The 10,627-nt window shown below is 55.4% G+C and overlaps 3 protein-coding genes across 5 annotated transcripts in view; 2 read left to right on the top strand and 1 right to left on the bottom strand.

Annotated features, from left to right (window-relative positions):
• ABHD14B (abhydrolase domain containing 14B) overlaps positions 1-827 on the bottom strand; it is a 4,988-nt gene extending 4,161 nt beyond the window's left edge. The window contains exon 1 of the mRNA XM_017546985.2: positions 434-827. The gene's annotated coding sequence lies outside the window, so the exon portion shown is untranslated. The remainder of the gene's footprint in view (positions 1-433) is intronic.
• On the top strand, positions 96-7,336 carry ABHD14A (abhydrolase domain containing 14A). Of its 2 annotated transcripts, none has more exons than XM_017546716.2 (5): positions 96-374; positions 3,996-4,207; positions 4,383-4,498; positions 6,532-6,767; positions 6,974-7,336. In XM_017546716.2, exons 1-5 carry the CDS (start codon positions 303-305, stop codon positions 7,154-7,156), a joined length of 819 nt encoding a protein of 272 aa, XP_017402205.1. In that variant the 5' UTR covers positions 96-302; the 3' UTR covers positions 7,157-7,336. The 2 variants fall into 2 exon arrangements, with proteins under 2 accessions (XP_017402205.1, XP_017402300.1); XM_017546811.1 differs by lacking the exon at positions 96-374 and adding an exon at positions 1,243-1,711.
• A 67-nt stretch (positions 7,337-7,403) lies between these two features.
• Positions 7,404-10,627, top strand: part of ACY1 (aminoacylase 1) — a 7,620-nt gene continuing 4,396 nt past the window's right edge. The window contains exons 1-2 of one of the 2 annotated variants that reach the window (XM_017545985.2): positions 7,404-7,517; positions 9,789-9,900. In XM_017545985.2, coding sequence (XP_017401474.1) covers positions 7,425-7,517; positions 9,789-9,900 — 205 coding nt within the window. In that variant the 5' untranslated portion in view covers positions 7,404-7,424. Of the gene's footprint in view, positions 7,518-9,188; positions 9,357-9,788; positions 9,901-10,627 lie in introns of those variants that run through there. The other variant, XM_017546032.2, reaches the window with a different exon arrangement.

Here is a 10,627-nt window from a genome sequence, read left to right as displayed (position 1 = left end):
AAGAGAAGGGATCTTGCTCTGTCGCTCAGGCTGGAATGCAGTGGTGCAATCATGGCTCACTGCAGCCTTGACCTTCCTGGGCTCAAGTGATCCTCCAGCCTCAACCCCCAAGAGCTGGAACCACAGGCGCGCGCCTCCACACCCGAAAGCCCATTTTCTAGAGGCGGAAACCGAAGCGCCCATAGTTAAGGCGACCCGCCTGGGACGCAGGGTGCTCAACGCGCTGCCATCTGGGGCCCAACGCGTTGACCTCGCGGTCAGGTTCCTTCCGCGGACCACCGTTCTGGCTTGCTAGGTCTGGAATGGAGCACGGAGAGGGAATGGTGGCAACCCTGAAGGAGAGGACCCAGGAATCCGAGAAAGGAAGACTTGGGGTAGGTGGGGTTGGGTTTTGACTGGAGAGAAGAAAAAGTCAGGAGCGCAGGGCGGGTACCTGGGGAGCTGCGTGGACTCGAGCAGAAGGGAGGCAGGCGAGTGCTGGCAGTGGATGGGGCCGGAGGAGAAACTCGGGGAAGAGGTCGGGCCCCAACCAACGGGGGCGGGGACTGCGTCGTACTCCCGGACGCCCTCTTGTGGCCACAAGCTCGCAGGGTCTATAGTCGCTGCTAAACTATCGTTCTCACAGTGGCCTCAGTTTCCCCAAGCCTCTCGGTCCCACATGCCCCAAACGCAGTGCTGAGCACGGTCTCGAACTCCTCAGCTACCAGCCCCACAATGACATGGAGCGGTCTGAAGAGGAAAGTCCTTCTGGATAGCATCCTTGCTGCTCTCTTCCTGCTCCCCATCCCCCTCATCCCCCAGCCAGAACTGCCCAGGGCAAGTTGGCGGCCTGGCACGGAGTTGTGCGCCTGGCACGGAGTTGAAGCCCGACAGGTTTGAGTGAGGAGCTCCGCCAGTGTCCAGCCAAGTGGCCTTGGTCGTTTTCCCAACGCCTCCGAGCCTGTTTCCTGCCTGTAGAGCGGGTCAGATGTTGCCGACCTCTGCAGGGTACCAATAAGGAGTAAACTCCACGCTCTGCACAGCCTCCCTGTGCTGGGCCCGGTCGCCACGCAGAGCCTTGGGCCTGGGACAGGCCAGACGTTGGCAACGTATCGCCAACCAGGGCAGATGCCAAGAGTAGACCTGAAGGAGCCCAGAGGCCAGCCCAGGCTCTGACCGTGGGTGTGCGTCGGGGCGTGCGTCGGGGCGGGGTGGTGTGGGGTGGAGTGGGTAGAAGTCAGGAAAGTGGCTGGGCCAAGACCTGGAGCTGCTGCATAACAATATCTGGCATTTACACTACGAGGCCTCTGCTCCAGACACCGTTCTGAGGCTTGACCCGTCCCTAAGAACCTAGGACAACCCTGGGCGGTGGGTTTTATCCTTAACTCCATTATACAGGCCAGAGAACTGAGCGAGGGTGGAGACGTTCCGCTGGGAAGAAGCCACCTGGCTCCCCACCGGCCCTCAGGTCAAAAACAATTCCAAAAATCCGGGCGGGCGGTGGGCCAGAGAGAGTTGGGGCTCTGCCCCCAGCATCCACTCGGCGCAGGCGACTCGGCAACTGGGCGGAAGGCCGGCGGCGGCGGAGTGCGCAAGCGCGCCTCGATGGCCGCGCTCCCGAACGCCTAGAGCGGGAGCGGCCCGCGGAGCCGCGAAGGCAGCCATGGTCGGGGCGCTGTGCGGCTGCTGGTTCCGCCTGGGCGGGGCCCGCCCGCTCCTCCCGCTTGGCCCGGTGAGTGTCCCCGGGAGGGAGGCCGGCCGGTGGCCCGAGGGCGGGCCATCTTTACCCCGCCCCTTGCCCCGGCGCTCCGGGGCAGAGTCCCGCGGAAGAAGCGCGCGCTGGGGCCGCGAGTGTTCGTGTGCGCGCGTGTTGTGTGTGCGCGCGTGTTGTGTGCGCGCGCAGGGTCTGCGTGCGTTCTTGAGGGTCTGGGAGTATGTATGTGTACGCTCATGTGCTTGTGTGGTATCCGTCAGGGTGTGTTTCTGCGCGCTTATATTGGGACGTGTGTTGGTCGATGTCTGCCTGCTTGTGTCAGTGTGGGTCTTCTGAGAGTATTTCTGTGTGCGTGTGACTTTAAGGGTATGTGTCTACCTGTCTGCGTATGTGTGCATTTCTGGGGGTTGGTGAGTGTGTGTGTCTGCCTTCCTGTGCATGTGTCTTTCTTGTGTGAGAGTGTAGTCTTACGATTGTGCGTATGACAGTGCTTGACAGTGCTTGAGTGCTTGAGTATTTCTGTGGTTTTGAAAGTGTGCGTCTCCATCAGTCTGTCTGCCTTCCTGTTGCCTGACTGCTTAGGTGATTTCGAGGGATTGACTGCACACGGGCCAGTGTGTGTGCAAGGAAGCTGCATGTACAAGGAGGCTGCATGTACGTGCAGGGAATAGCTTGTACAAAAGAAAGCGTGTGGGGGCATGACTCGTCTTTGTGTGTGTGTGCACTTGGGTGTCATTCTCCACGCATATTCCAATGACCTAACGCGGGCACCGTTTACCCTGCCCCCGCATATCTCCAAAGGCAGCCGGCTGCAGGTCCGCCACAATTGCCTAGTATTGCTGGCAACCTGGGTTGCCAAGGCAACAACCTAAGCCCCGCCCTTACCTCCTTGGAGAAGCGCGGGGGCGCCCCGGGTGGACAGCAAGGAAAGGTCCCTCACGCTCGGCGGGAACCTGGGCTAACGCCCAGGTTGTTCACATCCGAGGTTGTAACACATCCGAGGTTGTTCGTGGTCTGGAAGAAAACAGGAACCCGCCCTTCCTCCACTAGGTCCTGGTTTTTCAGAAACACCAGAGAGGCTGCCAACCACAAACCCCCGACCCCGGAGCCTGGGGATGCGGGCTCGGGAAACATCCCCAAAACATCCCGGAGGGATGAGTAGGGCCCAAGACAGGCCCCTGGCTCCTAGCTCGGGCAGGCGCCCAATTGGCACTCAGTAAAGATGTGTTTGCTGGACTCCCCGAACGAAGCAAGCGTGCTTATCCTAGGCCCAAGAAATGACAGGAACAGCCCTCTTCCCGCCCACGGTATTATCTAAATCTCACAGGAAGCTTGGGAGGGTAACCATGAGGTTATCCCATTTTACCGACAAACTGAAGACACATGCCAGGAAGTGGCGGTCTCAAAGGCCTGCCCTATTTGAGTCCTGGGTCCTAAAGGCTGTCCTCTGGGGTGGCACAGACCCCAAACTGAAGGAGTCCATGAAGCAGGTCATTTGGCCGGAAGCTGGCTGTGTGTGGGGAGTGGCAGGCAGCATTCATCTCTCCAAACTCCACACCGCACTTTTCGTTTCTAGGTGTACCACACTCCTCCCTGGCCCTGCAGCCCCTCACTCCTCAGCATTTTCCTCTATCACAGACATTCTCTGTGAGCCTCTTCAAAACAGCTGGGGAAGACTGTTAGTTATAATGTGATTGTAAAGCACGTTCTGATTTTAGCAGTATTCAATGCAGTGAGATGAAAAGCACCATTTCTAAACATGCCCTCAAGTGGGAAGTCCCAACTCTACAGGTTCCTCCTTGGCAATCCGAGTGTGGCCTGGTAGTTAGAAGGCCAGTCTTAGGTTCAAACCCCAATTCCCCCACTTGCTACCTGGCACTTTGGGCAAGAGAATGTACCTATCTGAGCCTCTATCTCCTCGCCTGTAAGAGATCTATAATTACATCTGCTCCCCAGCATTCTTGGTGGAAAAGAACCTTGTATGTCAAGGGCCATACTCAGGGCTTGCTGTCATAAGCACTCGATGAACCATAGTGGTTTCAACTGATGCCGTGATGGTGGCAGTCACGGAGCATGCTGTGTGCCATGGGACAGCTCAGATGCACTTCCTCATACTGTGAAGTATCTGAGCCTTTGCCCTGGCATGTGGAGTAGTTGGGTGTGAAACCCCAGACCTTTTCCCAGAGCAAGGGAAAGGGCAAGGGCTAGAGCTGGGGACTCTGGGTGGGGTTTTGGGATGGGGTCCAGGGGCCTTTGTAGGGGTGCAGTCCCAGCCTCTTTTCCCTCTCCTCTACTCCTCCAGACTGTGGTACAGACCTCCGTGAGCCGGTCCCAGGTAGCCCTGCTGGGCCTGGGTCTGCTGCTCATGCTTCTACTGTATGTGGGGCTGCCGGGCCCCCTCAAGCAGACTTCTTGGCTCTGGGGAGACCCCAATGTCACAGTCCTGGCTGGTCTCACCCCTGGCAACTCCCCCATCTTTTACCGTGAGGTGCTCCCACTCAACCGGGCACGCAGGTAGGTGCTGTCCCAAGGGTCTAGTGGATGGACTAGGCCCAAGGGGAGTCCCTGTGTCAGACCCCCATTATACTCAGGGTGCTCAGGGCCTGGGAGGGCAATGGGAGAAGGCTAGGAAGAAGAAAGGCAGGCTCCACCAGGTCCTCAGCACACACATTCCCCTGTGTGCCTGCAGGGTGCAGGTGGTGCTGCTTCATGGAAAGGCCTTTAACTCGAACACGTGGGAGCAGCTGGGCACACTGCAGCTGCTGTCGCAGAGGGGCTACCGGGCCGTGGCCCTTGACCTTCCAGGTGAGCACCCCCACCCCTTCATCTAAGGAAGATCTAAGCCCTAAGACCCAGTGTCTGGACAAGCAGTGGCAGGTCACAGCATAAGGTGGCACTATGAAAAAGTCTGTGTTTTTATTTTCTACCACGAAAACTACAGTGTGAATTGTAGGTCACAGAGAAAATAGAAATGTGACTCACTTCACAAGCAGTGTACTCTCTTCTTTTTTTCTTTTTTTTTTTTTTTTTTTTTGGAGACAAATCTCCCTCTGTTGCCCAGGCTGGAGTCCAATGGCATGATCTCACTGCAACCTCCACCTCCCAGGTTCAAGTGATTCTCCTGCCTCAGCTTCCAAGTAGCTGGGATTACAGGTGCCTGCCACCATGCCTAGCTAATTTTTGTATTTTTAGTAGAGAAGGAGTTTCACCATGCTGGCCAAGCTGGTCTCAAAATCCTGACCTCAGACGATCCACTCACCTCGGCCTCCCAAAGTGCTGGGATTACAGGTGTGAACCACTGCACCCAGCCAAGCAGTATACTTTCCATGACAAACTATAAAGCTTTTTGTGTTTTTAAGTACACAAATGATTTATGCTGCCATTCTTGTCATTAGAAAAAGCAAAAAATGTCATCGAGTCATAGAGGATGAAAAAAATCGAAAAACTAGCAAAGTTTTCAGAGACCAATGCCACATTTCTCTCCCTCTCTAAGAAGTTTAGGGGATGCTGCACCCTCTTCTGGGTATTCCCACTCAATATGGAGGCTTGTCTGGTGGGGGCTGTAAACATGATTGGTGTCCTGCCTGCTTAGCGCATCCATCTGCAGCTTGGTTTTCTCCCCCTATACCATGTCTTGAGGATCCTGCATGTCCCTGCAAACCTCCCTCTCTAGTGTTAACCCTGCAGTGTGTGCCATAGGAAGGATGGATGGGCTTTATCCAGCCATTCCTCTACTGGCAGAATGCTCAAGCAATGCAGCTGAAGCGTCCTTGGACATGCTTCTTTGAGCATGTAAGCAGTAATTTCTTTAGGGTAGCTACTGAAGACAATTGATGGCCCAAAGAAGCACATTTTTAAATTTAGATAACTACTGCCTACCCTCTAAAAAGGCTGTATGGATTTATCCTGCCGTCTGTCATGTATGAAAGTGCCCATTTCCCCATGTCTTCCACAACACTGGGTATTATTTCAGTCTTTTTCACTTTGCTAATATTATGATGAATGAAAAATGTGCTTTTCTTTTTCCTTTTTTTTTTTTGTTGAGACAGAGTCTCGCTCTGTCGCCCAGGCTGCAGTGCAGTGGCGTGATCTCGGCTCACTACAACCTCCGCCTCCTGGGTTCCAGTGATCTTCCTATCTCAGCCTCCCAAGTAGCTGAGATTACAGGCGCACACCACCACACCCCACTAATTTTTGTATTTTTTAGTAGAGACGGGGTTTCTCCATGTTGGCCAGGCTGGTCTCAAAACTCCTGATCTCAGGTGATCTGCCCACCTCAGCCTCCCAAAGTGCTGGGATTACAGGCATGAGCAACCTCGCCAGGCCAAGATATGCTTCTCTTTTCTTTTTCTTTTCTTTTTTTTTTTTTTTTGTTTTTACTGAGACAGAGTCTCACTCTTGTCGTCCAGGCTGGCGCACATTGGCGCCATCTGGGCTCACTGCAACCTCCGCCTCCTGGGTTCAAGCAATTCTCCTGTCTCAGCCTCCTGAGTAGCTGGGATTACAAGCGTGCACTACCACGCCTGGCTGACTTTTGTATTTTTAGTGGAGATGGGGTTTCACCATGTTGGCCAGGCTGGTCTCAAGCTCCTGATCTCAGGTGATCCACCCACCTCGGCCTCCCAAAGTGCTGGGATTACAGGCGTGAGCCACTGCACCTGGCATCCAAGATATGCTTTTCTAACAGGGGTATCACATTACCAAAAAATAGCTTCTGGGCAGTTTTAGGTAGTGTGTGCCAGTGCCACTGGTCCCCAACTTTTTCCCCCACTGTGGTGGGTAGGAGGTCCTGCACCCCTTCCCAGTGCCCCTCAGCTGGTACCTGCTGCTGTTCCTAGGTTTTGGGAACTCAGCACCTTCGAAGGAGGCAAGCACAGAGGCAGGTCGGGCAGAGCTGCTGGCACAAGCACTGCGGGACCTGGAGGTACAGAATGCCGTGTTGGTGAGCCCCTCGCTGAGTGGCCGCTATGCCCTGCCCTTCCTGATGCGAGGCCACCACCAGCTACATGGATTCGTGCCCATCGCACCCACCTCCACCCAGAACTACACCCAGGAGCAATTCTGGGCTGTGAAGGTACTAGGAGAAGGATCTCAAAGGTCCTGGCGCCCTGTCCCTGGCTTGCGGGGGTTCAGGACTCAAGTCTTACTTGGAGGGACATGGCCTTATCCCTGATCTTGGATGAAAGAATTGGGGTGTTTGGGGAAGGCTTCCTAGGAAGTGGCTTGGGGGTCAGATACTCATCAGGCCCCAGGGTCACAGCCCCCTGCCTTGCCCTGCAGACTCCAACCCTTATCCTGTATGGAGAGCTGGACTACATCCTGGCTCGAGAGTCACTGCGGCAGCTCCGCCACCTGCCCAACCACTCTGTGGTGAAGCTACGCAATGCAGGCCATGCCTGTTACCTCCATAAGCCGCAAGACTTCCACGTTGCCCTGCTTGCCTTTCTTGACCATCTGCCTTGAGTTAACCCACTCCCTGGTCCCAGCCTGGCCTGAATTTGGACAGTCTGGACTGCCGCCCTCGCCCAACCAGGGAGACAGCCCCTGGGATTGGAGGCCAGAGGCCAGAGGGTCAGACCCAGCCAGGACTTCTCATTTCATCTCACAGACATAATAAAAGAGCATATTTGTCCTGCCTGGGAAGTGACAGGTTCCATTTCCTGGTGTGCTGCGGTAGAGATGTGAGTGGGAGGCAAGTCTGGGACTACTTTGGGCCTGGGAGCTGGAGGGGATGCTCCAGCAGCCCGGGAAGGCTAAGAGTGCATCACTTCCTAAGTGCCTGGCCTCACCACTCCGTGCTTCAGTTTCGTCATCTGTAAAACGGGTATGATGGCAACTCCTAGGTTGGAGGGTGGCTGTAGGACTGAATGAGTCTGGATAACTGAGTACTTGGCCATATAAGGGTAAGGGTGGGGGATTGCTGTGGGAGGCAGGGTGTATTACAGTGCTGCATGACCACTGGGATTGGTGAGAAATCCAGGGTTTGGACAACAAGCTGAGGGAGTCAGAACCTAGAGGGTGTGGGGAATGCGATTTAAGAATTAGCATTGGCTTGGTGCAGTGGCTTACATCTGTAATCCCAGCACCTTAAGAGGCCAAGGCAGGTGGATCACCTGAGGTCAGGAGTTCAAGACCAGCCTGGCCAACAAGACGAAACCCCATTTCTACTAAAAATACAAAAATTAGCTGGGTGTGGTGGCGCACACCTGTATTTCCAGCTACTCAGGAGGCTGAGGCAGGAGGATTGCTTGAACCTGGTAGGCAGAGGTTGCAGTGAGCCGAGATCACACCATTGTATTCCTGGGCAACAAGAGTGAAACAATGTCCATATATATATATATATATATATACACATACACAAAAGATAGCCAGTGTGGTGGCAGGCACCTGTAATCCCAGCTACTCGGGAGACTGAGGCAGGAGAATCATTTGAACCCAGGAGGTGGAGTTTGCAGTAAGCCAAGAACGAGCCACTGCACTCCAGCCTGAGCAACAGAGTGAGACGCCGTACTAAAAAAACAAATAGCTAAAATACTTAGCCAGCATTGTTATGAGTTAAAGTCTATTTGCCCGCATGAATAGCTAAATAATTAGCCAGCATTGTTATGAGTTAAAGTCTATTTGCCACATGACAGAGTGAGACTCTGTATGAAAAAAATCCCTAAATAAAGAATTAGCCAGCATTGTTCTGAGTTAAAATCCACTTTCCCCCATGTTATGTGTGAACAGCCAAGCCTTAACTCTCAGGAAAACTGGGACAGACTCCCTCCCCACAGCCTGCCTCCTTGGCCTAGAGATTGAAGTCTTTGTCTCTCACCCTTCCCCAAGCTGACTCAGCCCCTGGAGCAGAGGGCAGGCCTGGCTGGGAGTACAAAGGGCAGCTCGTGCATAAGTGGGCAACTGCAGCTGTGGCCTGCAGGGGACCGGTGGGACACCTGTGCCTGTTTAGCCTCCCTCTCCCGTGGCTGCAGAAGGGCCAGAGAGTTTCCTCACTGTCATCCAGGGTCGCAATTACATCCACTCACAGTGACATCATCACACCCAGCCACCATCTCGCACTGTCACACACACAATCATACCCACTGGTAGACTGCACATGCAGTGGCACGCTCACACCATCACACGTGTTCCTGTCCATGCATTTATCCTCATTCCTGGCACGGTGTCCAGGCTCGGCCGGCCAGGGGCAAACCTTGCAGGAAGCGGAGCTCACAGCGTGGGGTGGACAGACATTGGCCAGTAACCAGTACAATCGGAGCTAAGGCATCAGGGAGGAGCTCCCCGAGAGGCTGAGGCAAGCAAAGGGGACTTGTTGGAGACTTGCCGAGTAGGGCAGGGGGCAGGCTGAAGGCTTTGCAGCTCTGCATCGGAGAGCCTTGGGGCGGCCTCCTCTCCTCCCGCCCTATCCGGAGGCTGAAGGAAGAGGTACAGTCAGGGGGCTGGACCGTCCTAAGCTCCTGGCGCAGGCCCCGGGCAGGAGTGTTAGGCGTGTCCTGGGCCCTCACTGGCTGTCTTCGGTCTCCGCCCCGAGATCAGGGCCCAGCCACGTGGTGGGGCGGACCGGGGCGGTCCTGAGCCTTCGACCTCACAGGACCCTGAGTCCAGTTCACAGTCTGGAGCTGTTGCTGAGGGACTAGCGTGAGTCAAGCGACAGGAGAGTGAGGTGGGGGGCCCTGGGGAGGGGTGGAGGGACTGGGACTCCGTGGCTTGAAAGCCGGGCAATTGAGAAGTGTTTTGGGTTTTTTGTTGTTGTTTATTTTTTAGGAGGGCGCGGGGAGGACAAGTCTGGGTTCAAACCTGGCTCAGCTACTCTCTGAGCTGTCCTTGAACCTCTCTGAGCCTCTCAGCTTTCTCCTCTGTAAGGTGGGCATTCTGAGTACAAACTTCATGAGACTCTTTTGGGCATTAAATAAGGAAATATGCTGGAAGCGGACAGCCCAGTGCCTGAAACAGAATGGGTGCTCCTTAACAGGGGCTCCGAGACACGGTATCCTCCCTCTGTGGGAGATCCGGGAGCTGCCGTGGGATGGGCTGTGTGCAGGAGTGCACCGGGTCCAGGGGCTGGGAGGGGTAGTTAGCCATTCTTTGCCCCCAGCTCGCCACGCAGAGCGCCATGACCAGCAAGAATCCCGAGGAGGAGCATCCCTCCGTGACGCTCTTCCGCCAGTACCTGCGCATCCGCACCGTCCAGCCCAAGCCTGACTATGGTGAGAAGTTCCAGAGCCTGTGATGGGGCCTAAGGGATGGGGACTGTGCTCTAAACCAGCCTCCAACCCCTGTCACCCAGCTGAGCCCCACTCCGCTGCCCCAAACAGCTCCCCACCCCCTCCAGCCATTCCCCAAGTCAGTGGACTGAGGCAGCCTCTCCAGGTTATACAGGAACTCTTTCCCCAGAGGCTCTGCTGCTGTAAAGGTTACTCCTGGCAGCTGCTTAAGGAAGAAGTTCACCTTACTCCCCAGGGCGGGAGGGGTGGGGGAAGCCTGGGGCAGCCACAGGGGAAGGAGAGGCCCTCCAGAAGCCTACTGGGGCTGGACAAAGGCTGCAGCCTTTAGGGAATCAAGCTTGGTAGCTAGGGCCTGGGAGGTGGCTCCTGCCTGTTATCCCAGCACTTCAGGAGGTTGAGGCTGGCGGATTGCTTGGGCCCAGGAGTTCGAGACTGGCCTGGGCAACATGGCAAGACTCTGTCTCTACAGAAAAATACAAAAATTAGTCAAGAATGGTGGCCCACCTATAGCCTCAGCTTCGTGGGAGGTTGAGGTGGGATGATCGCTTGGACCTGGGAGTTGAGGTGGGATGATCGCTTGGACCTGGGAGTTGAGGTGGGATGATCGCTTGGACCTGGGAGTTGAGGTGGGATGATCGCTTGGACCTGGGAGAGGTTGAGGTGGGATGATCGCTTGGACCTGGGAGAGGTTGAGGTGGGATGATCGCTT

Source organism: Cebus imitator, unplaced genomic scaffold (genome assembly GCF_001604975.1).
Source record: "Cebus imitator isolate Cc_AM_T3 unplaced genomic scaffold, Cebus_imitator-1.0 Scaffold0, whole genome shotgun sequence".
NCBI classification, from domain to species: Eukaryota; Metazoa; Chordata; class Mammalia; order Primates; family Cebidae; genus Cebus; species Cebus imitator.
The sequence above is the reverse complement of the archived record's forward strand: the minus strand, read 5'-3'. Positions and strand labels throughout refer to the sequence as shown.

Bases quoted from the DNA above. Each gene is read 5' to 3' on its own strand.
- ABHD14A (XM_017546716.2), top strand. From the start codon at position 303: ATGGAGCACGGAGAGGGAATGGTGGCAACCCTGAAGGAGAGGACCCAG. The intron at 4,208-4,382 runs GTAGGTGCTGTC...GTGTGCCTGCAG, and splicing joins CCACTCAACCGGGCACGCAG to GGTGCAGGTGGTGCTGCTTC. The intron at 4,499-6,531 runs GTGAGCACCCCC...TGCTGTTCCTAG, and splicing joins CGTGGCCCTTGACCTTCCAG to GTTTTGGGAACTCAGCACCT.